General features: G+C 52.2%; 1 protein-coding gene across 1 annotated transcript in view; it reads left to right on the top strand.

Annotated features, from left to right (window-relative positions):
• Nucleotides 1–27,163, top strand: part of LOC130853933 (cadherin-23-like) — a 429,317-nt gene that overhangs the window by 174,945 nt on the left and 227,209 nt on the right. The window contains exons 10-11 of the mRNA XM_057736393.1: nt 17,330–17,524; nt 21,211–21,339. Coding sequence (XP_057592376.1) covers nt 17,330–17,524; nt 21,211–21,339 — 324 coding nt within the window. The remainder of the gene's footprint in view (nt 1–17,329; nt 17,525–21,210; nt 21,340–27,163) is intronic.

The following is a 27,163-nucleotide window of genomic DNA, read 5'->3' as shown; positions in this document are numbered from 1 at the left end:
GCCTCCTTGCTCAAACTCTCTAAACCTATTTCCTGCCCTTTACAATGGAATAAAGCCTTGAGGACCGTGGTGAGCACTGAAGAGGAGAAAGTGGATAAAACGCTTAGCACAGTGCTGGTCAGTGAACACCTGAACTCTCTCCTTGAAACGGTAAGACCAGTCAGACGGGAGGAACCTCTGGAGAACAAATGGTGGCCATAGCTGTACCCCTGCAACCCTCGTTCAACCGAGCTGCCCCTCCAGGGCCCTCTTGCTGTTGTTCCTTCCCCCACCATCCCATCTTCAGGGCCAGAGAGCGCACACTGGGGGCACTGGATTTGGGGGCCATCCCCAATCCTACTTCTGACATGGGGGTCCTGAGCCTGGGGGAGGGCTCTGGGGAGAGAAGGTGGGATTCTCTGGGGGTTGAGGTGGTCGGGGGAGAGGAGGAAAAGCAGAGGCAGCAAAGTCTGGACGAGGCTTCCCCTTCCACTACCACAGAGCCAGCCCCCGCCGGCTGCCTCCCCCACCAAAAGGCCAAGGCACATTGGCGGCAGCAAACATACACACATACTTGCAAGCTGCAGTACAAACGAGCAGCGAACCTAATGATTCATGATTATTATTTGAAGGGTCCCACTGTTACAGATTTATTTGTCATTTCTTGTAATAACACCGACGGTAATGAATTCATTTGTATTAATGTGAGTGTCACGCGGACTTCCGTCGAAATTCCGCATTCATTAATGTACCATTAAAACAAAGTGTCGCCCAATTAATATCAAACGGAGGTAAGGCTGCCAGGGTCCTCTTCATCTGGGTTTCATTTGTAATTCATGGTATTAGCACCCCGCTTAATGAAAGTCATTTGCAATTCCTACCCATGGTCTCTCCTACTTCCTAGGGGAGGGCCAGCGCCCCTCAGCGCCTCATTCACTGGGCACCCTGGGGCCAGGAGGAGGAGGGGCGGGGAGGGGTGTGTTTCTCGCGATAGAAATTGGCCTCCACATTCCTAATTCCAGGAGGAGGTTGGGGAGACCCTTGGAACTTCCTGACCGGCTTGGTCATTGACTTGAACCACTGAGGACGTGTGTGGAGGCACCTTCTCTGGGATCTGTTAGGGAAGGGGAGGTTGATTTGTTTCTTGGTCAAGTCTGGTCTTAACAGATGAGGCCTTGCCATCCTAGGACCACCTTCAAGCAGGGATTCTGGGTCTCCATTTTGTCTTGGGGTCAGTCTGGTGGTCTTTGTGCGGGGACTCTTGGGTCCCCGAGGCCAATGGTGGAGTCCATGGGCCTTGGTCTACCATGCACAGTAGACCAGAGAGTTATACTTCCTGCGCTGTTTCTCCCACAACCCCTGCAGAGGGGCCCTCTCCCCAGAGCAGTGGGAACAGATGCTCCACCCCACCCCAGCCTTTAAAGCCCTCAGGACCCCTATCATGGGAAAGTTCTCAAGGACAACATAGCAGGGCACCTTCTCCCTCCCCAGGTGTGTTCCTTGGATGAGTGAATCTTCCTGGGTCACCCCCACCAAAGCAGGAGAATGGAAGGCTGCCCTTACCTGGTAATAATGAGGTTTGTCACATTGATGGGGGCTGCTTCTGCCATTACCGTGGGCCAGGCACTGGGCTAGTGTTTCGTAATCATTACTTCATACCCAGTTTCTAGATGAGGAAACTGAGGCTGCAAGAGTTTTAGTACTTGCCCAAGGTCACACAGAAGTGGAAGAGGTGGCAGGACAGGGATCTGGGATGGTTGCACTGATGTCTTAGTATCTTCCCATCCTTTAAGGACCATTTGAGAGCTAGTGAGACAGAGCCACAGGGGTGCAAGGCCCCTGGCTTCCTGACCCATAGTGCCCTTTGTTCTTTCCAAAATGTTCTTTCTGGGCTTGTCGCCCACACTCGGGGCTGTGCTCTGCTGTCCTAGTACAGGGCAAATACCTGCCACCGGCAGTGGGGCACTTTTCCCTGTGTTCTGTCCACAGGAGAGTGTTATGTATCCCAGTAGAGAGCAGCACGCTAAAGGAAAGGAAGGGGACCGGGAAATGCCTTTACCAATTTTTGCTTCGATACATGCTGCCTTTATATCTTCTGAAGACAGTCTCAAATGAAAGGACTGGCTTTGTAGCAAGAGAGCCTTGGATTAGATTTCAGGAAGGACTTACAGTCATACCCTTGCAGAAGAAGAAGGGAATGTGGAGATAATGGGCTTCAGTTCCCTCATTTGACAGATGAGGACTTGAAGGCCAAAGAGGGTTGTAACTTCTCCAGGATCCCACGGAGACCACATCCATTCCAGGTCTTCTGTCCCGCAGCCCAGTGCTCCTTGTACCTGAAGGATAAGCATGATGGGAGTCACCTCCCATCCTTGCCAGGACAAGGGTGGGGGAAGTCAGGAAGTAAGCACTGAGGTGGGTGTCTGCCGCCACTGACCATCTGTGTGACCTCGGTCAGGCCCCCTCCACTCTCTGGGTCTCAGCTTTTTCGTCTATAGAATAGGGTGACTGGGTAGGGCAGCGCTTCTCCCCGCAGGCTGTACAAGAGAATTCCTCTGAGAACTTAAAAAACACAGAGGCTGGGGTGGGTGCCGGCACTGATATTGTTTCAACGATTCCCAGGTTTTCTAACATGTGGCTAGGGGAGTGAACTGCTGGACGAGGTGGTTTCTAAAGTCCTTTGTAGCCGTGATAGTCCCCGTCTGCTCTCTCCACTTACTGAAGCTTAAACATTTTCCCAAGGCCCCGCGGCCCAGTGAGTTCCTGCAGCTGTGCTTTCCCTGCCTGGGTCCTGGGCCCACCGAGTCCCCTGTCTCCAGCCCTCACCATCCCTCAGCTCCCCTGCAGCCTGGGGTGCAGCCTCCCCCAGCCTGTCTGCCCTTAAGCCCCTGGGCACCAAGTGACAGGTTCCACTTATCACATCACATCGCCTGAAGGGCCAGCAGCAGTAGCTACAGGGGAGGCGGGGAGATTGGAGAGGCAAAACCCAGACCAGGCCCAGACCACTACTCCTGCCGGCCCAGGCCTCTGCCGCCTCCTTCACCCGGCCCTTCAGACGGCACACCCAGCTGGGGACAAAGGGGCACACGGATGGGTAGAGCCCAAAGGTCGGGGGAGGAGAGATGAGCAGGAGAAGTTGCATTGCTTGAGCTGTCTTCTTATTCAGAATCCATTTGTTAGCCTCGGCGTCTATAGATGTAAGGCCCGCCCTAAGGAGATTTGCATATTCATTTTGTTTAACATGATTCATCTTCCTGTGGGGGAATGGATTTGGGGCTGGGAGATGGAGCCCCATTTGTGAGCCATGGAGCTGTGCACAGAGAGCTCAGGGCAGCACTGGAGGCCCCACACACTCGCAGTGGGCTCCATGCAGACAGGGATGGAGGTGGATGCCACAGGGAGAGCCCCCCAGCCCTGCCTCTCATCCGGGACTTTTATCTCTGCTGAGTGCAGAGCAAGGACCGCAGCCTTCAGAGGCATTCGCTCCCCTTCCAGACTGTCTCACCAGAAGTAACATTTACCAAGGACTTTATAGACCCTTACATCTGCCCCATGAGATAATAACATTAAAATAGAGCCTAAGGTTTGTGGAGCATCTATTATGCACTAAGCACTTATTGTGTGTTCTCTCCCATAAGCCTCACAGTAATCGCATGGGGCAGGTTTTGTTATTATGCCCATCTATAAGGAAACTGAGGCTCAGAGAGGTTCCCTAACTTCCCTGAAGTCACACAGCAAATAAAGGGTGGAGCTGGGACTCATACAGCACATTCCCTCTTGCTCTTGCTTCCTCAGAGGCTCCCTTTATTGTGTCTCTTTTCTTCCCCGTGAGTAACCACTTGTAATTTCTCGTAACCATGTTTCTGTTGGAAAGATAAGAGGTGTGCGTGTGGGTAACACAGTCTTGTACTGTGTTGCTCCATAAACATGTTTGGGATCAATGGATGAAAGAACCTGACAGCTCCTGATAACTGACTCCTCCCCTTCCAGCACCTTCCTGGTAATGCCTGGCACCTGTAAAGTCCTGAGCCTGGGACCTCTGGATGGCTTAAGTTATTCTGTAGCAACCCCTTTAAACATCATTAGTAGGCCTGGCACTTAGCCATAATGAAAGGATCCCAATTTCTCAAGATCATCCTGGCAACCCCCCTGCTTCCTGGACCTGTTACACGTTGCTCACTCAGCACTGAGAATAGTATTGCATGGTGGTTAAGAGCCTGGCCCTGGTGCAGCCTGCCTGAGTGCAGATCCCACCATTCCTGCTAGTACACATGACCTGGGACATCTGGAAAATGGGGATAGTAATGGTGTCTGCTTCAGAAGCTGCCAAGAGGATTATACAAGATAATGCATACAAAGTGCTTAAAACAGGGCCTGACCAGATATAAAATACATAGCTAGTGGGAAGTTGCTGTGTAACAAAGGGAGATCAACTAGGTGATGGGTGATGCCTTAGAGGGCCAGGACAGGGAGGGTGGGAGGGAGTCACAGGAGGGAGGGGATATGGGGATATATGTATAAATACAGCGGATTCACTTTGGTGTACCTCAAAAGCTGGTACAAAAGTGTAAAACAATTATATTCCAATAAAGAGCTTAAAAAAATAAATGAAAACAGGGCCTGACACAGAGGAAGTCCTCGGTGGCTATGAGTTATTACCCTAGACCCCTGGAAGGACTTTTCTTATTTTTAAAAAATCCCAGGAGACTCCATGCATCTATTAGTTTCCACTTTCCAAAATTGACCAAGTCACAAGACCAGCCACTTCATGCCTCAGCCAAACCCTATTTCTGTCCTGGACTCGGCCCCCTGCAGCCCTAGGCTCGGGGGCAGTGTCCTGGAACCCAGGCGACCCTGGTTCTGGACTCCAGGTTAGCTTTTTAGAGAGGATTCTTCTATAAGTCTCATCATAGCTTTCCCTAATTTTTTAATCTTAGAATTTTCTGCTTCTGCAGAAGATTGTAAAGATTTTGTTTTGGCCTTTGATTTTTCAAAATGACTCATTTTATCTCCCTTGAAGCTCTGTGTGGAAGGCAGTGCAGGGACTGCTGTACCCATTTCCTGGATGGGAAAACTGAGACATCAGATGTTTGCACTGACGCCCTGTAGCAACAGAGAGGGAAGTCACACAGATTGTTATTGGAAAGCCAGAATGTGACCCAGAGTTTGAGGACAGTTGTTTCGGGATTTTTTCCCTGATCAGGCCAATGTTGATGGGGGTGATTGTCAGTGAATGGATCCTTTACTGTCTCCAAAAGCTGGTTTCCAAGTCCCTGCGGGGGGAGGGAGGCTCCCAAGTGTCAATCAGACGACTTTCTTGGTTTGGGGAAGGGTGGGAGGGTAAAACTGAACAGCTGAGGTCTGGATTCCTCTCTCTACTCCTGTTACTCCTCCCACACCATAGAGAGGGAGATGGGAGCCCAGCCCTGAGGGAGGGGGTCATACTGCCTGTGTTGAAAGCAGGGCCTGGGCATGAGGGGCTGCCTCGCCACCACAAGCCTTCCTGTCGCCTTCTCTGCACTGGGCCTTCAGCAGCTGCTGGGCTGCTCTGTCAGCTGTGCACTGTCCAGGAGGCCTCACGCCCTGTGCTGCAGCTCGCTCCCTCCCTCAGCTCCTGCAGGCCAGCAGCTGAGAGGGTGGAGAGGGTGGCTGGAGGAGGGCGGGTGCAGGGACAGCCCTGGAATGGGGGGGCTAAAGGGGACGGGGTGAATCTTGAAACTCTGTTACTCATTCTGCAGGAAGGTCCCTGGGCTGGGGAAGGGATGCTGCGATGGGGTGGGGGGCGGGGGGAGGGGGGAGAAAAATGACCTGGATCTCCTTAATCTCTGAATAGGAAGGTAGCTGGGGCCATTTCACACTTGGGTATCCTACCTGGCTTTGAAAACCAAACTTCTGAGGAGAAGGAAGGGAGGTCCCAGATGTCCCTCTGATGCGGTTTCTCCCAGTCCTACATGCCCCGCATCTGTGTAAAGCAGGGCCTAGGAGTGTGCGCAGGAGAGGGTATCTCAACCCGAGCCTGGGCACGTGTGCCTAGAAACATCAGGCAGCCTGGCCTCTTCCGGGAAGGGAGGGAGCACCAGTCCCATATGCTGGCTGGTGATGTCTGCTCTCTAGGGGAGCTCTCAGCAGGAATGCGTGTGGAGAGGGCACAAGCGCCTCTAGCAAAGGTGGGCCGTCACTCTGGGGGCTGCTGTGTAGACCAGTCTGACTGAAAGAGTGTCTCAGTGAGGCAAAAATGAAAGATAGGCTTAGAAAGGGAAGCTTGGATCAGACTGTGGTGATGTTCGAGGTCCAGGAGGAACTTGCCATGGACAGAAAAGAGGAGCCATTGATAGTGTTTGAGGAGGAACATGAGATTGGGGGTGGGGGGAGGCGGTCAGTGCTTTGGGGCAGTGATGTTCCTGGATTGGATTAGTTACAGGAGCAGGGCTGAAAGAGGGGAGGCTATTGCAGTGGTTCAGCCATAGCGATGTTTTTTTTTTTCAATTTTTGTATTAATTTTATCAATCATATATGCATGAGTTTAAACGTCAAATAGTAAAGCTAGGCTTATAATAAAAATAGCAGTGCCCTGCCTCGTCCTTTCCCACTCCTGATTCCCATCCTGAGATAACACTGTTCAACTTCTGATAGTTACCTTCTTATTTCCAAATTGCATGCTTATACATTTTTCAGTTTTAGACATTATCTATCGACTTTCAGCTGTGAAGGATGAGAATTGCACTTTTACATCACCCTCTACCTCATCTTTGCTACACACACACACACACTGCTCTTAATGTGCTCCACCCATCCTCCCAACATAATTATATCCCTCCTTTTAGCTTAAACAGCATTTAATGTATACAGTGTTATAATTATGTAAATATTATTCACAGCTGAGCCACATAGTGTACAGTACTATCATTATATTGTGTTGGCCAAAAAGTTCATTTCGTTAGTGAATACATTGTTTAATAATGTTCTTCGTGAAAATGAAAAATGTCTTTTATTTTTACTTAAATCCAAGCTTTTTGGCTTACCCAATATTTCCTCTGTAATTATATTTCCTGTTTTGTTTTCTCTAGAATTAATAATTACCTCTTTTTGTTTGTTCGCCTAGTGTTCTATGAACCTATCATTCATTCATCCCTAAATATTCTGACGTAATTGAATACCTCCTCTCAGTGTATTAAAGGTATATTGATTTTTTAATTCAGTTTGTGTTTTTCTTGGTAACATTCTCCCTGGAGCTTTCATCCTTCTGCTCCAATCTGGACTAGCTTTGCTCTGGCTTGCTTGCTATTCTGGTTGCTGAATGGCTAAAGAGGTCTGATGTAGGGTAGGCTTGGGGGAGGATAGGGCAGTCTCCCTAAGAATATCTTTATCTCTCTCCTATGTTAGATCCCCTGTTACACGGGTTCCCTAATATCCTCTATCTTGATTGCTGCCCTCATTTTAGTAGAGTACACCCTTTATTAACTTCCTGAAAAAGAATTAATGGGAATTTTTTAAATTTTACTTTGAAAAATGTTTTATTCTACACTCATATGTGTTGTTAGTTTGGCTGGGTATAGAATTCTAGAATGAAAATAGTTTTCCTCATACTGTGATGTCATTTTTCCTTTGTGTTCTGGCTATTAAGAACTTTGATATCATTTTGATTCTTGGTCCTTTAAATGTACCCTTTTGTTTTCTCTCTGAAAGTCTCTAGGATTTTTTTTTAAATACTCAATGTTTTGAAATGTCATCATTTTATGCTTCAGTGTGGATCTTTCTTCTGAACACATAGTGGTCTGTTTCCATTTGGAAGCATGTCCTTCAGATCTGGGAGTTTTCTTATGTTACTTCTTGGATAATTTCCTCCCCTTTGCTCTGTTTCCTCTCTCTGGAATCCCTATTAGTTGAGTGTTAAATCTTCTGAACTACTCTAATTTTCTTACTTTGCTCCCCCATTTTCCATCTCTTTGAGTTTTGTCCTACTTTTGGAGAAATTTCTTTATTTTCCAGCTCTTCTGTTCATTTTTTTTTATTTCTACTAGCTCTTTCTTTCTCTTGAAAGGTTATTTCAAAGATGCCGTCTAGCATTGTCTAAGCATGTTAAAGATAATTATTGTTGTTACTCCTTTTTACTGTTCCCCCCTCACTGTCTTTCACATTAGAGGCTCTTCTCAAATGTTTAGTGACCTTTAGTTGTCTGTTCACATTTAAGAGTGAGTTCACATTTACTTGCCTGGAAGCTCACTGTGTGTATTAGGACAGGGTAGGGAGGGGGGCTGCTCATTAACCAGTGGACTTCACTATGGGTTGATTAGGTGAGGACCTGGATGTTTTTTGTGAAAACTCCAACGTGTTAATATTTGTGTTTTCTCTTGGGCCAGTTTTCCCTATCTCCTGCCTGTCTGTCAGTCTTCAGAAGGCTGAATGGCTGAAGAGGCCATTGGAGATGGGAGTGGAGAGGAGAGTCAGCTTTTCACTTAACCTCCCTGTTTTTAGTGCCTCGTCCAGCTCCCAGCTTGAGTCCAAAGCCCAACTAACTCAGCCCCTCCAGAAAACAAACCTCCTACTTCTGCAAGAGTTGGGAAAAGCATTTGGGAATCTTATTGCTCTTCTTAAAGATTTCCAGCTGGTCTTCCTGTTTTGAGCATTGCTTTGTGACTCAAGTTACTGAGCTTTTCCAAGATCCTGAGATGCTGGCCTAAGAGGCTTCCCCTCTCTCCTAAGGCAGCTTCCAGTTCCGTTTCCAGGATTGTGTTGACACTCTCATCTGTTGTCACCTCCTCTCCTGTTCTTTTTGCCCTTATGTATTTATGCATTTTTAATTCCCATATTGTCATTTTGGTGAGGGGATTGGGACAAAAACAGAAATCAGTGGATGTGTTCAATCTGCCATGTTTAACAGGAAGTCCTGATGCTCCTAAAACATTTATTAAATGCCTTCTGTGTGCAAGTGACAGTGCTAGGACTTCAGAAGTGGCTAAGGTAAATCACAAAGAGAAGGGGAAGGATTTGAGGAGTGTTGAAGGAAGAATTGACAGGCCCTGGTGGATGAGGAGTGGGAGGCAAGAGAGGGGCACATCCAAGATCACTCCAGCAGGTGAAGACACTGGCAGAACTCAGGAAGTCAGGATGGGCATTAGGTAAGCACTTTGATGGAGGTCTTCCTGGGATTCAGAACAGGCAGTCCACAGCCAGAGGCTGAGAAGGAGCAGGGCCTCAGAGATGGGAGAGCACTGAGCTGGCTCCATGGAGATGTGGAACAGCTGAGGAGCCAGCCCAGCCCAGGGAAGGTGCTGGAACCATGTCAGGGTATGTGAGACTTGGGGCCCAGCCCTTTGGGGCTCCTTCTGCCCATAGAGTTGGCACCTACACCTGATAGTCAGCCTGGCACTCAGAGCAGACCCAGCACCTTTTAGAGTTCAGTGCATGTCATCCAAGAGAGAACAGACACTGGTCGACAGAAGGGATGTTGTAAAATGATCTCTTCCAGACTCATCCTCAGAGAGAGGTGCTGGAGCACGTGTGTACATGTGTGGGTATGTGCACACCATGTGCCCTCTCCCCGACCAGAATGGGGCCACCTGAGACATCCACAGAGGCCTGGTGGGCACCTGCCTGTCCTGGTTCTTCCCCCTGCACCGCGTCCCTCCTTGGACTCTGCTCTCAGCTGGTGCCCACACATGCCTTCTTGCCTATATGAGAAAGAAACACAGCCCACATCTCCCACAGACCCCATTTCTCCTCCCCCACAAGCTGGAATGCCACAAAGCTTCCCAAACTTCACACCCTCCTCAAGTACCGCTGTGGGCCCCTGGCTCTAGAATCACAAGTGAAAAAGCACTTCTTTGGCATTCAGTGGAAACCAAGGCACAAGTGCCTCCACTTTGCCCTGGCACCACCCTACCCCCTCCCACCCCCATCAGAAAGGTCTTTACTTATGACTTTAATTCTTCTTGTCACAGTGGAAGCTCATTTCCTTATCCCCAGTGAAAGTGTGCAAATTTTGAGATACTTTCTTCCTTCCAAAATTCTCTTTGGGGAGCTAAAGCTCCCCACCAACCTTCTCATCTCTAATCCAGACAACCTGAATCTCCCATCTTCAGCTCCCATGTCATCCCCAGCCCTTCCATAGAGCTCACTCTCCAACCTCATCTCCAGGGTCTCCAAGGTATGGGGACACAGATAACCTGATTTGAATCCCGCTCCCACCACTTACAAGCTGTGTGACTTTGGACAAGTTGCTTCATTTCTCTGAGCTTCCAGTTCCCCCATCTGGGAACAGGAAGTAATGATTTAAGATTTGTAAAAATGCTGATGGATGGAGGGTTGAATCCCCTCGCCTCAGGGACCAGCAGCCCAGCCTCTGAGCCACAGGCTTGGTCCAGGAGGGTCTGTTCCCAGCTTGGCTCCACCGAGGCACCCGCACCTTGTCAGAACTGCATCTGTCAAGAATTTATTACTAATGCATTTTATAACAGGCTTTATAATAAGATATTAAAGACTGTGGCGGCATCTGGCAAGCATTCCATAAATATTAATATAGCCTTTAGAGATGGCACCTATGGTGGAAACAGGCAGGCGTGTTCCAAGGTTTGGTCCAGGGTTGAGAATAAATCTAACGGGCGGGGAATTGGGGTGCACTGAGAAGATGAGAGGGTATGCTGTTCTTTTTTGTTTCTCCGATCTTCCTTTCTCTTGCTGCTTTGAATTTTTATACTTCTTTTCCTTGGTTCACGACTTTTCCTCTGTAATGTCTCTTTTGCTCCCTTAAGTTTTCCTTTCCTCTCTCCCCAACTTTCTTCCCTCTCTCTACTCTCACAAATTCTCTCCCCCGTCATCCCCATCCCCCTTTGGCCCCCAGTTCTGCCCCTTTACCACCCCATCCTATTTTTCTTTGTCCCCCTATGGTCTTCCCTCCACTTTCCCCCTCCTCTCCCTTCCCCTTTCTGCACACTCTCTCTCTGTTCCCTCCGCCCTCTGCTCTGCCTCTCTGTCTGGCCCTCTCCATCCCGCAGCGCCCATGCACCCCCCACCCGTTCCAGTGAGCACCCCGAGCCACCTCTGTAGCAGCCCGGAGTGTACTGTGACTCACACTGCATGTGAGAAGTGAGCTATTTGTCATTATTATTAACGAACAAGATCCCGTGCACGGTAGAACTTTGCCAGAGTCTATTCCCTTGTCACCCCAGGAGTAGCAGAAAGATTTATTTGTCTCTGAATTGCACAGGGTGGCCCATTTACAGCAGGTCCATCAGAAGTGATGTGGAGCTGAAATGGGAGCTGGAAGAGGCAGGGACCTGCCCTGTCTGCAACCTGCATGGAGTGGGCCTCTCACTGAGAGGGACAGTCTGGCAAGGGCAAGGGACTTGCAAGGGATGATACCTAAACACATTGCCCAGCCCCCAGGAGGCATGGGCAATGCATTTGGGGAGATTTCCCTTGAAATGACCCAGAAGACTGTGAGGGAATGGACAGGGCTGGACAGGGGATGCCGTGGAGGAAGGGACTCTGGAAGCAGAGTTGGGAGAGAGAAGTGGGCTAAGAGGCCTGTCTCAGGGACAGGAGTAATCATGCCCCATGGGGGCCTTTCCTCCAAAGACCAGCTGCTCCTTTCCAGCAAAAAGGTGGACCCAGAGCCACTTTCCGCAGTGCATGTGTAGGGAGAAGTTGCCCTAGAATGGGGCTGCCCCACCCCCGGCTGTAATGGGCCTTTTGGCCCTGCCTCCACGGCCCAAGCCCATCTGCTGATAGTTCTGTAGACCTCAAACTCCAAGGCTAAACACCACAAGGGGACCTTCTCCCTGGTCTCCTGTCTCCAGGTGGGCAGAGCCTGGCTCTCTGGGATATCTCTCCTCCAGGCCTGTCCTGGCTGATTGTGTCAAGCCCACGGTCAAATTCTCCCCTGCCCATCCTTGCCACCCCACATGCACGCTGATCATTGCAATGACCTGAGCAGATTTGCATGTTAAGAGGAGTGTCTAGGGATACTTAAAAAGAAGAGGGAGCCAGCATTCATTCATCCAGGCCGCTTTCTTCTCCCCATATTACTTCCTGTGCCCTCAACAGTTGGGAGTGCAGGCCACGAGCTTTGCTTTCTGTGGCCCAGCTGTGGGCATTAGAGGGGCCAAATCCCGGTAGGCAAGGGGCAGTGTGAGCCTGGGGCAGAGCTGTGGGGATGAGGAGGACTTGCCTATCGCTGGATGCATTCTGGGGGTGCCAGAGGGGCAAGGAGCCAAGACCCATGCAGGCCAAAGTGAGCAAGTGGTACCCACGGGAAGGACAGCATGGACCATGTCTCAGCATCACAGCCAGGGACAGGAAGGGAGGGCCAGAGAGGCCCCGGCGGGAGAGGCTCTCAGAGCCCCTTGTCTCTGCTTTTTGCTTCACCGTGCTCCGTTCTCACTGACTTCTAACCAGGTAGCAAGAATCTTTTTTTCAGGTCCTTACAGAAAATTGATTGAATTTCCAAGGCCACATCTGATTGGCTTGCTTGAGTCAGGTGGTTACCCCGGGCCAATCACATGAGACCTGGGTCTGAAGTCACTTGGTACAAACATGGCTGACTAGATCCATCCCTTTGAGCAGAGCTGTGGGTATAAAGAGCATCTCTACTGGGAAGGAGGGTGGGCAGGGAGGCAGTGGTTGGTGTCTCTGGGTGGGGTAAGAAAAACACTTATATAAGAGTCAAGGCACCCAATTTCCAGTCACGGTGCTGCCATTAACCACCCGTGAGTTGGAGAGCACAGAAGCATGTCCCCCACTTTTCCCATCTATAAAATGGGGAGACTAGGCTGGCTAATCTCCAAGGTTCCTTCCAGCTTCTACACTCAAGCCATCCCTGAGTGGTGCATGGTCAGGCCTGGCCTCCATGCTCAGGAGTTTCCTTGGCCTCCAGGCACCCCTCCCACCCCTGTCTCAGATCCCACCCACCCTCTCCCATTCCCCAAACCCACTTTGGAGGGTCTTCAGAGGTTTTCCCATCCTGACCCTGTCTGCAGCAGCCATGAACCAACCAACAGAGATGTTCTCTTTCTGAATTTTGATATGCCCATTTGTCTAAGTTCATGATAAAGAGGTTGGCTGTTTACCCTATTACTAATAACCACCCCCCCTTTAAATAGGGCTCATCTCATGCCACCTGTGATGGCATTTTATTACCATAATAATAATGACAACGGCTGTTTATTGAGTATCACTCAATATTGCCTTGTGCCTGGCTTAGTGAGAGGCTTTTTTTTTTTCATACCTTATCTCATATAATTCTTTCTTATAACCCTAGGAGGTAGGTACTGTTAACACCTCCATTTTTACATCTTCCTTTACATGGAGAAACTGAGGCCAAAAGCGTTAAGTTTAACAGCATGTGTCCAAGGTCTCCAACCAATAAGTAGAAAGGGACTCAAACTTAGGGGGTCTGACTCAGAGCCCACGCTCTGAGCCATGAAGTTTTACTGCCTACAGTGTACGTGAAAATCCAGACGCACCTGGCCCCACAGAGGAAATCTGTTTGCAGTGAGGATGTAGACCTGTGAGCACATCTGCACGTTTCTGTGAAACAGCAGCTGGGTGCTCAAAGAAGCCCCCAGTGTATGTGCTGACGAGAGTCCCTTTTCCCCCATTTCCCCAACAGAGCATGGCGCCCAGGATCTGAAATGCGGGGACGTCAGCATTCTTTCCTCTCCAACGGCTTGTCTCTCCCGAGTATAGGAGCGGCTCTTTGCCAGGCCTATTTGAAGCCTTTTCTAAGTCACGCAGAAATTAAATGGGTTTCCACTGCAGGGCATGAAACATAATCCAAGAAGGTCAGACCCAGGACCGTCCCTTCTTTTCCTCCTTTTCCTGTCTTCTTGGATTTTGCTCTTAAATCCTCTGATCAGATGCTCAGAGAGCCTTCGCCCCAGACCTCACGGTATAGATGGGTGAAATGTCCTCTCCTCCCCGAGGCAGGGGGCTGGGGAGCTGACATTCTTGTGGGAGCTGTCCCTCTCCTCTGGGCACTGGCTCCATGTGGGGTGTGCTATGAAGTGCTGTCTAGCTGCCTCACGGGGGCTGGCCGCTCTGAAATCAGAACATGTCCTTCCCTCTTGAGGCAGGAACCACCCGCTCTGATGGTGTGCTTTGTTCTGGAGCTTGGGGCTGATGCTGGTACTCCTGTGATGTGCATGTTGGACCTGGTTGGGGGAGGGGGGGCTGTAGGTTAGATGAGAGCCTCATAAAGCTCTCCTCAAGACCAGTGCCCCTGTGGTGGTATGTTGGGGTGTATTAGGGTGGAGGCAGGCTTCGCTGCGCCCAGGGAGTTCAGTTTCCAGGGCTTTGCACATGGTGACTCAGGGTAGGTCCTTGCAGAGTGCCTGTATCCATCAGGGTCCCCTAGGAAACAGTCCATCTTGGATAGTTCCAATAAAGGCATTTCAGTAAAGAGACAACTTGCAGAGGGGGTGCGGGGCTGGTGCGGATATTAAGTGACGTCGAGGCTGCACTTCCCAGCAGCACTGGGAAGCTCGCTCTACTTCTGGGTCTGGAGGGGCAAGGGGAGGGGGTGGAGCCCACTGGAAGCTGGGGCCAGGGAGGAGGGGATGCTGGGTTGGAGCTGGAGGGATTGGGGAAGTAATACCCCAAACTCTTTCTTCTCCTGCCTCTTCCCCAAACTCTGAGCTCCTACCAGCATCCCTTCATTGGCAGAAGCCAGCCATCAAGGGAGCCTGGGAATGCAGTCCCCTGAGGCCACCCTGGGCTGGGGAGGCGGGGCGGGGGTGGGGCACGGCAGAGCAGAATACTTGGTGAATCTGGGGATTGCAGACAGGGAATGCCCAGTACAGTATCATTAATAGTCATAGTGCTTCTTTATGCCTCCCTGCTCTACCCTTGAAGGTGTTCTTGTCTGCCATCCTCTAGAAGGCATTCAGACAATAAAATCACAACTGCCATGTTCTAAGCACTTATTATATGCTGGGAAGTTTACACCCATGAGCTCGTGCACTCTTCACATTAACCCTATTAGATATTATTAACTTCGATGTACAGAGAGGGGACTAAGAATCGGAGAGATTAAGTAACTAGCCCAAAGACACACAGTGAAGCTTGGGTTCCAACAGAGGTCTGTCCATCCCTGAAATCCTAGCACTGTTCACTCTGCCCCCTTGTACACTTGATTCTCTTTTGGAGGGAAAGAGAGCATCTGGTTTCCAAGCCACTGAGCTGGGTAGGACAGATCTAGCAAAAGCAAAGCAGGTTCAGAAACTCAGAAGTATGAGGAGGCTGCTGTGCTGGAGAAGTGCAGATAGCTCTGCCTGCCAGGAAATAGTAAACTGATAAGTAAAGACACTACTCATGATCTTAGCCAAAAGGCCAGGATGTGATACCTGCCAGGAAATACAGTATAAAGGAGGAGACAGGGCCAGACCTCGAGGGCCTGCGTCGTGTGCAGAGAGGCACTGGGGTGTCATGGATGGTATGGAGGAGAGGGGCTTTGCCCATCTGCCCCTGTCCTCAGTACTGCTTGGAGAAGGACAGCATATGAGCTTGTCCGTTCAGGCTGACACTGGCCTGGTGATGGGGGAGGGACAGCACACTCAGAGAGAAACAGTGGCAACTCCGTGGCATTGTCCTCTGGAGGCCCTTTCCAGTCTGTCTAGGGGCCTTAAAAAGAACACCCTTGCCTCCAGAGATAGTCTTGGGGAAGGGCTGCCAGTGTGCCCGAGGCTGGTCTCCCCTCAGAAAAGCTTCTCAAGGCAGTGACCCAGGGCCCAAGTCATGGCCAGCAGCCTGGAGAGGGGGCAATGTGGATACCCTCCTTGGAAGGAGCACTGCAAGTGTCAGAAGGGACCCAGTCATTGTCCCAGCGTAAAAAAGATCACAGAGAATCAGGAATGTTGTCTCTGCCCTCAGGAAACTATCAGGCCAATACCATACTCCTGGCTAAGGGGTACCACTTATGCTGGCAGGTGACCTCAGCACTGGGCAGAAGAGTTAGGGAAAGAACTGCCACCAAAGTTTAGAGAAGTGTTTAGAACAGAGCATAGGCTTAGAATTACCTACACCTGAATTCAAGGCCTTCTTTGCCACTGCCTGGCCGTGTGACTTGGATGAGTTACTTAACCTCTCTGAGCCTCAGCTTCCTTTTTAAAAGTGGGGCAATGGAACCACCTAGAAAGCTACTTGTTACAAAGCTGACAGGTACGGCCCATAGCACAGACATGGTACATAACAGTCAGTCGTCAGTGGGAGCAGGGATTGTTTCTTCCTTTCTGTCTCTGGGCAGAGCCTCGTTAGGTTGCCTATCCTCAGCTGTGTGTAGAGCGCACTAAGGAATAAATTTACTCACCTAGAATTCTGCAGTCATGGCTTACTTACATGCCAGGCATTGTGGTGTGTGCAGTGGTGATAAGAGCTGACAGCTGGGCAGAAGATGCAAACAGATACTTAGAATACAATGTGCTAAGTACTGTCGTAGAGATTCGTTCCTGTCTTCATACAGGATATTTATTGGACACCTGCCATGTGCCAGGCACCGTGCTGGGCAAGGCAGATAGAGCCCTGTAGCTTCCGTGGAGCACACGTGCTGTGAGGGAAGACAGGCACTGACCAGAGAATTACAGAAGAAATGTAGGTGAGGAAACATTCCAGGGTGCTGTGGGACCCTGAATATAAATAGAGGCAGGGGTTGGGAGCGTGGTCAGGGCTGACCTGTTTTAAGGGTCAGGAAGGCCTCCATGAGGAAGTTACATTTAACCAGAAGTCCCAAGTCAGAAAGGAGCAGGGGTCTATACACAGTGTATAGCAGAGGGAATCATGGAAGGCTCCCAGGAGGTAGTGACGTTTGAGCAGGCTTTGGGGGCCTCTCTGGTTATAGGCTGCCACGTCCCAGGGATGGCAGGTGGGTGCCCCACCCTTGGGTAAACCAGGTAATTGCTGTGGGCCAGGCAAAGCCCCCAGACTCTCTGCCACATCCCTCTATCACATATCTCCCAGCTCCCTACCCTTGGAACCTCCCAACACGCAGACTCCTGGGGCCCTCCAGAGCACCCGCGCCTGAGGCTTGGGCAGCCATGGGGCACCGGACAGAGGAAGTGAAACCGCCAAGAAACAGGGGTTTGGGGACCAAAAGGCCCTCATCTGGAACTCCAGGACGAGCAGATCATCTTTGGAACTGGTACTGTTACAGCCACCAGGAGGCCATCAAAAAAATGAAAGAAAAAAAAAAGATATTGCATTTTAAATTCCTCTGAACCCTCTTAGAATAAAAACGACAAAGCCAAGGTTCTGGTTGGCTGGAGGGATGTGGTTAATGGGCTTTGGGGGAATAGTCGCTGATGGAGGCAGCTGCTCCGCGCTCCAGCTCAGCCTTTTATTTGCTTCTTTTCGCCCCCAGAACACACCGGTGGGGACGCCCATCTTCATCGTGAACGCCACGGACCCCGACCTGGGTGCAGGCGGCAGCGTCCTCTACTCCTTCCAGCCCCCCTCCCAGTTCTTTGCCATCGACAGCGCACGTGGCATTGTCACAGTGATCCGGGAGCTGGACTACGAGACCACGCAGGCCTACCAGCTCACCGTCAACGCCACGGTGAGTCCCATTGCCGGGAGCCCAGGCAACCAGATGTCAGCCTCCTCCCGCCCTCAAAGAGAGCAGAATGTCAACTTTGTTCCCTGCTAGTCAAGGCTTATAATGATGATGCTGGCAGTCGGAATAATAGTAACAACAGCTCACGTCACTGAGGGTTCGTGTTATGCCCCTGGTGCCGTGCAGAGCACTTGAAAGGATTGTCTCCATTAATCTTCACAACAGCCCTATGTCATAAAAATTACGATACCCATTTTACAGATGAGGAAACTGAGGCACAGGAGCAATTCAGACTTGCTCACAGTCAGCCGGCAGCTGGACTCTAGCTCCTGCTCTGGTAACCCCACGGGGCATTCCTAGTGCAGGGTGTCGTCTCTGTCTCTGAGACATAGGATGGAGGTGTCAACCCAGTTGTGTCCTGACACCACCTAACATGCCACAGCCAGAGGGTCCAGGCATCCTGGCTGCTGCTCTAGAGTGGTGATGCTTCCACAGAAGGGAGCACCCATCTGTGCCAAGCACTGTGCTGAGTTCTGGGAATTCCTGGATAAGTTAGTGAGGAGAGGGAGGTGGGAGAGGAATAACTATCCGTTTTATAGCTGACACGGTTGAGCCTCCCGAGCCTGTGAGTAGTAGGCAGCAATAACCCACACCCAGGTTGTCTGACCCGCTCGTCCAGTGTCCCATGGCGAGGACTCTCTGAGTCTCCAGAACGCCACAGCTACTTGGCCTCTGTCACCAGCTGTTCCCGAGGGCCTAGGGGCCAGGCAGACCACACCCTCAGTAGGGTTCTTCCCCTGCACGCCCCTCTTCCCTGCTTCTGGCCGCTGCCTCCAAGCACAGCTGGAGCCTTCAGCTGGCAGCAGGGCGAGAGCTGGCCTGTTGCCCCTTAAATTTCTGTTTACAAAGCTCAGGTCAACAGTGAAACAAATCACAGGAGTCCCTCTTGATCCTCCGGGACCCGTTAGCCTGACACACAGCATCCACCACCAGGCCCCATGTCACTGCAGGGGGGCTGCCAGTAGCCCTGGGGGCTCCACTTGGCAGGTCACAGAGCCCAGATCCCAGGGGAAGACACACTGGATTGGGCCCAGGGTCCAGTTTGAAAGATGGGTTTCCCCTAGGATTGGACAAGACCCAGAGGTGCCCCCAAAACCAGAGAATGCAAACTTTTTCTTTGCACCTGGTCCAGCGGCTCCTGGGGAGGCCACTGCTGATGACAGCCACATTCTTTTCTTCTCCCCTGATTAAGTGTTAGTTGCCTGGGAGAACGTGTGTGCTGCTAATTGTAAAACTGATTCCTGGGATCAAGGGGACTTACAAGACCAGAATCCACGTTTTGGAGACACCTATACCCTTCTGCACGCCCTTGCACAACCCCTCGGGGTGGTGCCCCTGTGACCACTCTCCATTTGCACACGCCTGGGCCCACAAGTGCACCGATGCTTGCTCTCTTTCTCACTGTGAACTTGTTGCCGTGGGATATTTTCCACCTACCATAAAAACGTCTTTGGGCCAGTGGGGAAGAGAGCAGCGCTGGCAGAGGCACGCATCTGGGTGGCCGGGCCTGTCAAGAACCCTGGGCTCACGCTGGGATGGTGAATGCCGTTAAATTGCCATTAATCCTCCAGGGATCAGGCCTGGAAACAGTGGAACAGGAGGGGCCCTAGAACTCCCTTCGGTCTTGATGGCTCCCCCACCTGATGCACAAATCCCTCCCAGGGCTGGCTGTGCCCTTGGCCATTGGGCATTTCCCCAAGGAGATTCTCCGGTGTGGCATCGCAGGGAGCAGTGTGGGTCCCCAGCCGCTACTGGGTGGGTAGTGGGTGGGGAAATGTGGGACTGCCCTGGGGACAAGCTGCTGAGGACAGTAGGTGCCAGAGTGGCAGCTGGAAGCCTGGCCAGGGGTCTGCCCGGCGAGATCTGCCCACTGCCCATTCCCTTTCCCCAGCCACGGAGTCCAGGGTGGGCTGGATGGGAGCATCCGTGGAAGGAGCAGGGCTGCAGCCACAGGTGTGGGACAGGAAGGGCAGGTGCCAGGCTGGACAAAGCCAGCTGCCCACAGAAGCCTGGAAATGGTAAATCAGAACCACGGGCATCCCCGGCCCAGAGGTCAAGGGACTTCCTGCCAGGCCTCGCCCTCTGGTCCTGTCTGCCTGGTGGTCATGCGAGGCCCTAGCTGAGAGCTCTCACCATGGGTGGTCCCTGAGCCTGGACCGTGGGCTCTGCCATCTTGGATGCTGGGGGGCTGTCTCCTCTGTGGTCCAGAGGGGCCTAACTCCTCCTGCCTCCAGACTCTCCCCTCCCTTGCTGCACCCACGACCTATCCCCAAAGCCCCTCCACCCTCTCCCTGGCCGTCCCCGAGGACTTGTAAGGACAACCAACCCTTCCTTCTCCTCGAAGCCTCAGCAGCTGTATCTCTGGAGGGCAGGAAGAGGCACTGGGCTTATTGTAACATGGAGAATGCCTTGCATCGTTCATGTCACCCCAGACAGACTAAGGGAGATCTAACCCAAGGACAGTCACTCCTCAAATCCCAGACCAGAGAATTTACAAGCCCTAGAGTCCATAGAGGTCATTCCAGCAAATCCCTTCATCTCACAGAAGAGGAAGTTGAGACTCTAAAAAGGGAGAGAACTTATTTGAGGTGACCCAGCAAGTCAGCAACTGGGCTGATATTAGGGTCCCAGATAAAGACAGGGCAGGTTTTTATGTTAAAAGGACCTGAGTTCGAGTCCTGATTTCTACATACTTGCCAGCTGTGTAACTTGGGGCAATTTACTTAGCCTCTGTGTCTCTGTTAAATCTGAATAATGGGCACATAATACCTACAAAAGTGAATGAGGTATCTAGTACAGTGCCTGGTATATATCTACTTAGCATGTAGTTTCTATTCTTCTTGGTTACTGTTTTTCAGTAGCAGCAGCAGCAGCCATTTAAGTCATTTATCATGTTTAGGGTAATAGAAGATGGGATTTGGATTGCCTTTCTTGGTAAGCTTTCATAGGCCCACATCTCCAACTAGGAGGGTTTAAACATTGCCTGCCTGGCCACATGGCCTGCATGACCTCTCAGGATTCCTTCCTGGAGTCCCCCAAATGTCTCAGGCCCTGGAGCTCCCCCTACTGGTTCTACTGGGAACGTTGCTTGACCAGTAAACCCAGAGCGCAGACCAGGGATGCATGTCCCAGAGGAGCCCCCACTGCAGTCAAAGGGCCTTTCTTCTGAGCAACCCCCATCTGAGTTAATTCCCTTGTTGCCCCTAGAAAAGAGGGGGCAGGAAGTTGGCATGGAGGGGGCAGTGGGCCCCTGGCTGAACCCAGAGAAGGAGCTAAGGGCAGCACCATCCCTTTACCCCAAGCCAGTCATCCTGCCCACCAGAAGTCAGGGGTGGTCAGGCCTAGGCTGGGCCAGGAGCTGGAGATGTGACTCTACTCCAGCCCCGCTGTGTGACAGTGGATAAGCCATCTTCCAGTGGGCCTTGGGGGCCCTGCTTGTGTTTTCCTGCACAGGTCAGAGATCACTGAGGGTTCTTAGAGCTCCAGAGCTCTGTGTGCTAATGCCCTTCCCTGCGGGAGTGTGGGAGTACGTGTGTGCCTATGTGCACACATGCTTGTACACATGGGTGTCGTGTGTGTGTCCATGTGTGTGCATGTTTAACCTAAAGCTGTGTATTTTGTCCCCTAAGGATCAAGACAAGACCAGGCCTCTGTCCACCCTGGCCAACTTGGCCATCATCATCACAGATGTCCAGGACATGGACCCCATCTTCATCAACCTGCCTTACAGCACCAACATCTATGAGCATTCTCCTCCGGTAAGACCCTGCCCGCCCTTGTGAGACTTCCCTCTGCACTTCTGGTAGGGGTGGGGGCCCTGTTCAGTGGGGTGGGCTCCTTGGCGTTTCCTACTCCCCCAGACCCCTATACATGGCAGTGCTGGGTGTCCTCGCACCGTGAAAACCCACCCCCTTCTTACACCACACCCCACCTCCTCATTGTCTCTCTTCATCCCTGGAGGCCTTTGAGTGACAAAGAGCAAAGACTGGCTAGTGCAAGTGCAGGGTGGCAGTTCAGAACGATTCATGTGGGATGATGGGGATGCCCGTGGAAAATCCAGCCTGGGCTGGAGAGCAAATTTAGACTCAGCCAGCCTCACCAAAACATCAGTGGGGCTCAGCCATGCCCCTCACCGGTCAGTCGGTCAGTCTGCCTCTCTTGGCCAGCCAACACTGCCCTAGATGGTGGCCACTTGCCATCTGCCCCACAGGCCCTCTCAGGCTCGGCTCGCCCCTGAGAGCTCACAGCTCCAGCTGCCCCTTCTAACTGCCCATGCTTTGAGTTTCTCAAGGCCACGTGTTCAAGAGAGGCATCTGATTGGCCGTGGTCTGATTTTGTGCCATGTCCCGAGGTCATAGGTCACCAACCAGCCTGTAGATTGGCTGCCTGTGGGCCACGTGCCCGCCGTGGTCCAGTCAGCTGTGACTGGGGGTCTTAGAGACAAAGCACGCCGCTGTCCGTGGGCAGGAGCTGAGGGTTGGCGGCTTTGCTCAGCTGTGGGCCAGGCAGGCAGTGCCAGGCGTCCCTTGTGCAGTAGCCAGCCATACTTTTGTACGGACTAGAATAGAACACCCGCTCTGGGCTGATGAATTAGCAAAAGGCGGCTCCTCTGGGCAGGTCCAAGCCCTGGGCGTGCAGCCTCGGGAGCAGCTCTGTGGAAGGAAAGCCGTGCCCCTCCTCCTGAGGGAACTCGGTGTGCCTAGGGGCAGGACACAGCTTTGCAAGCAAAGGGGGGTCACCCACCTGAACACGTGGATGTTCAGGCCCCTGACTGCACGTCTGCTCAGACTCGCAGAGTTGGGTACAAGTGAGAGGCAGGCTCCCCTGACCAGAGTGCAGGCCATGCTCCTGGACCACCACAGACCAGGAAGCCTGCCCCCCGTTTGGGACCGTGGTCTGTCCTAACTGTTGGCCTCCTCCAAGCACCATGGTGCAGGCTCCAGGTGTGGGGGGGTAACTCCTTCCTTCTTGGGGCCGCTGGTAGGCTGGAGGGTCTAATGAGCAAGACGGCCTCCTGTTACAGGTGTCCGAAGCTGCTCTGAGGGTAGAGGGAGCCCTCTGAGTGTCCCCACCCCAGTCCGTCTTTCTTGGTGGTCCATGGACAGCAGGAGCTTGGGCTTTTGAGACTGAAGTGTGCCTCCCCCGAAACCTCTTTTAATAAGCCCACACGTTCTCAGCCCTGACCTTTCAGATGAGGTGGGCCCTTCCGTCGGCCCCGGCCCCTGGCTGTGCCTCCTCAGCGCTCGGTGCTCCTGCACAACTCACTGGCCCTCGGTGTCTCTGCTGGCCTGTGGGAGCAGTGCAGCAGGAAGGGGTCTGCTGTGGGCATAGCACTCTGTGGGTGCTCAGGAAGTGTTTATGATTGATTGAATGCACGAACAGATGCTCTGGTCAGACCAGCCCTGTCACTCTCCTGTCATGCTCGTCACTGCTTGTGCCTGCTCTGGTCACCAATCCCAAGTCCACCATCTGTTGGTTCCCAGCTCACTGACGACCTTCCTTAGGACTTTTTCCTGGCTTTGTCCTCACTGGCCCGCGGGCCTAGTCATCCCTCTCCCCTCAATTCTGCTGGAGTCCACCCTCCTCATGCCGCATAACTTCCCACTGCATTACAGCCACATCTGTAACATTCACTGATGTGTAAGTGGGTTACTTTGGGGATCCGGGTCATCAAGGTGGCTAAGTCTTTGGGACCTGGTCTTGAACCTCCCAGGGCGTCGTGCTCAGGGCTGCATGCGGCAAATTGGGCAAAGCCAGCTTGTTGATTGAAGTAAGGATGTGATGGTGGCCAGGCAGCCGGGGGATCTTGGAGCAGTTCCCTGTACTACCATGCACTTGCTTGGCCAGATCGCATGACCTCCAGACTGCTTGCTTCACTGAGGCTACAGCTGTCTCAATAGTGCCTCCTTGGCCTGGTGGTTTTAGGGATTGGAGCACCCAGCAGTGCCAGCATTAGCAGGTGTTAGAACGCTGTGGTTATGTGTTTGCGTTGGGCTGGGGGGTCCCAGCTTCAGCCTCATCTCAGAGTCTCGGTGGTCAGCAAGTGGGGTGTTGATATGAGTGTCCTCCGAGACCCTTCAGTTTGTCTTGTCTTTCCTGGCATCCTATATCGTAGCAGAGTAATACTAAATCAAACTATTACACAGGTGTTCCTTTCAGATCTGCAGATTTCTGAGTTCGTCCAGCCATCCATTTTTCTCCCCATTCTTTTACTCATCCACTAGACATCTATTAAGCCCCTGCTGTGTGCAGCCCTGTGTTAAGCCACATCCTCTCCTTTCCAGATGATTCCATGGGCTCCTGCTAGGATGACTCCTCCGAACAGGCAAACAGGGCCCTTGCTCCCCGTGGCCCCTGCCCTCCTTATGCTCAGTTTCTTGGCGTCTGATATGGGTCTTTCTCAGGATGAGGGACCTTGATATCTCTTTGCCTTGCCAAGGTTGTCTCTTTGTCCCCAAGGCGCCTCTAAAGCCAATGTCTGGGGGGCTCCCAGGGAGCAAGTCCAAGTCCTGCCTCTTGGGTCATGAGCAGGCTTGGGCAAGCCAGACAGGAAGGAAGTTGGGAGTTTCGAGCTCTCCCAGCACCCACAGCATCACCTCTGTGTCCGCACACCTCTGTCCTTCCTCCCTGCCTCCAGACTTGAAAGTTCACCTCATCTCTTGCACAGCTTCCCATACACCCTAGGCCTGATATTTCCAGGCTTCTAATCGGTTTCCGTGCCTTGATCCGGTCCCTTCATGTCCCTTTACAGTGTGGAACCCTGATTTAACGCAGCACTTCCCAGGCTGGGCCAAGGCTGAGGAGCACCACGGCCTGATCAGGGCCAGAGGACCCAGGCGTCCCCCATCGCCGGTCCTACCTCTGCTGGCCCGGGGCCTCCATCCGGACCCTCGCACACTCTCCCTCACTCCCCCTTTTTATCTGTGGCTCCCAGCATGTATGCCCCCCTCTATCAGTGTATCAGGCCAGCATGCCTCATCTAAAGTGTATATATTACCTAATAAAATCCTTCTTATTTGGGATTATTGCATCAAATTTTAATTTCCTCACTCGAGCAGCAGCATGTCGGCCTGCCCGTCAGTGAAGGACCGATAGAAGGTGAAAAGAGCGGATAAACTGCACAAATTACTGCCAGCCGATGCCTATCAGCCCTTTGACTGGAATTGACTGGAATTAAGGACTGAGAAATAGGATTTTCTGCCTCAGAATCTGCTGTGGCAGCTCTTGTCGGAAGTCCCCTTCAGCCCCCACCAGTCTCCTCCCTGCAAGGGTGCCTCCCTCTCCCGAAGCAAACTGCATGTCTGCCTTTCAAGTTTCAAGTCCTTAATCCTGTCATGGGGAGGTAGGGGGGAGGTGGGGGTCGGCCTGGGCTGGCAGAGAAAAAGGTGGATGGGCCCCCTGAGGCTCCAGCTTCAGCCACTCTTCGGGCCAGCTTCTTTGGAAGGAGGCAGCCACAGAAGGGAGAGCCATGTTCCCATGTTCCTTCTAGAGCCGTCCCAGCTCCTCTTGACTCTGTGCTGACTTCCCTACTGGTACCCAGGCCTCGGAGCCTGGGGCTGCCTGCCTGGCACCCTTACCCACCCACTCATCACACCTTGTGACTTTAAGCAGATTCCGGAACCCTTGCGCCTCAGTCTCCCCACATGTACCCCCCGTGAGAGGTTGTAAGGAAGAGGTAAAGGGACCTATGTGGGGGCCCAGCACAGTGCTTCCGTGCTTGGCAAACAGCAGGTGCTCAACTAATGCTGGCTCTCCCTGTGAGCTCCTAGCTGTCCTGTCTATAGAATGCCTGGAAAACGCCTTGCCTCCAGGGCAGGGATGATTAGCCTGAGGTCCTGGGGAGTGTGCATTTGCTGACGTTGTTTGGACTATCCCGTGGGTGCCTCTCCTGGGAAGAGGCATCTTAGCTTTCATCAGCTGCACACGGCAGTTCCAGGCCCCAGTGAAGAGTGATGCTCACTTTTATAGCATTTTCGTGTACCCAGTGCTGTTTCAAGTGCTTTACGTGTATCACTTGCTGCGGTGTGGGGACTGTTGTTACACCCATTTTATAGATGGGGAAAACCAGGCAGCAAGAGGTTAAGTAACTCACTCAAAAGGATTCAAACCCAGGCATTCTGACCACAGAGTTAAACCCTTAACCCCCTTGCTGTACTGATCTCACCGCAGGAGTTGGGACCCAGAAAGCCTGTGCACCTGTAGCCTCTCTGGGAGGAAGGCGAGGGGCTCACTTCCCAGGAGGCCTTCTCCTTGCCATGTGGTTCCTATGAAGGGAAGAAGCTCCATGGCCGGGTTGGCCCCATCTCTAGCCCTTCTGGGCCCACCCACCTGCTCTCCCAGCCATGCCCTGGTGCACGCCCAGCTGGGGTCCCTCTCTGGAGAGCCAGCCAGGCGGAGTGACCCCTGTAGAGGGGCCCAGGCCCAGGGTAGGCACTTCTCCATCCCCTCATCTTTGGAAATAAGTTTCAGTATATTGAAAATATAATCACTGAGACTCTGAAACAAGAGCCGTGGGTTCCCAAGAGCCCCCGTTCCTCCCTGTTAATTCCTTCTCATAACATTTCCAGTCTTTGTGGCTGCACTTGTATTAAAAGCTCAGGGTTTTATTAAAAATGGATTTATTTATCCAAAAAGAGATGAAACCCCAAACTTTGTCAGGAGCCTTTTAGAGCTCACTTCTTGGAAGCTCCGGAGTGGCTCTTCCTGGGGGAGAGCCAATCTCCTTGCTGTCTGGTCCTGGCTCGCCCGCTGGGCCCTCTGAGCCCCACCCACCCAGGGGGACTCCAGGCCACTCAGGGCAAGGTTGCCCATGGGGTGATGCTCACAGGGCTGAGGGTTCCTTGGCCACCAGCTCCCCTCTTTGCACAGGACAGCACTGGCCCCTTTAGTCCTCCTGAGGCTCACTGTCCTGGGCCCGCCCAGCCAAACCCAGGCTCTGATTGTACGCCTGCAGGCATGCAGCTGCCCCTTGAGGTTTATTATTTGTTTGTTTGTTTGTTTATTTTATGGTTTTTTGGCTGTACCATGCGGCATGCAGGATCTTAGTTCCCTGACCAGGGATCGACCCACGACCCCTGCAGTGGAAGCCTGGAGTCTTAACTGCTGGACCACCAGGGAAGTCCAAGGTTTATTGTTTAGCGACTGTCTGGAATGGTGCTTTGGTAGGCACTGGGCCCAGTCAACCTGAAAGGCCAGTCCCTGCCCACAGCAGGCCAGGGGCAGCCAGGGGACCCTCATGCTGGAACACAGGAGAGGCTCAGGCTGGATGGGGCTATAAAAGAGGGAGCGGTCCCTGTGTCCAGAAAGCCCTTCCTGGCAGCCAAAGCCTCAGACCAGAGTCCTGCACTCTCAGGACCTCCTCCTGGGACAAAAGCAGGCCTCTCCTATGTAAGGAGTGACCCTAGGAAAAGCATACCTCTAAAAAGAACCCGATGGAGTGATGGGGGGAGCCACTAGTGTAGACCCTTCAGATCTAATGCACTGCTTCCCAAATGACCTCCCACGGACCCCTGGGTCTGGAGCTGTTAAGATGTTACTTGAAAGGAGTCTGTCTTCAGCTCAGAAAACCAGGGAGAACAAAGG

The sequence above is a fragment of the Hippopotamus amphibius genome, chromosome 5, assembly GCF_030028045.1.
Source record: "Hippopotamus amphibius kiboko isolate mHipAmp2 chromosome 5, mHipAmp2.hap2, whole genome shotgun sequence".
In the NCBI taxonomy this organism is placed as follows: Eukaryota; Metazoa; Chordata; class Mammalia; order Artiodactyla; family Hippopotamidae; genus Hippopotamus; species Hippopotamus amphibius.
Note: the sequence above shows the minus strand (reverse complement) of the source record. Positions and strands in the feature narration are given on the sequence as shown.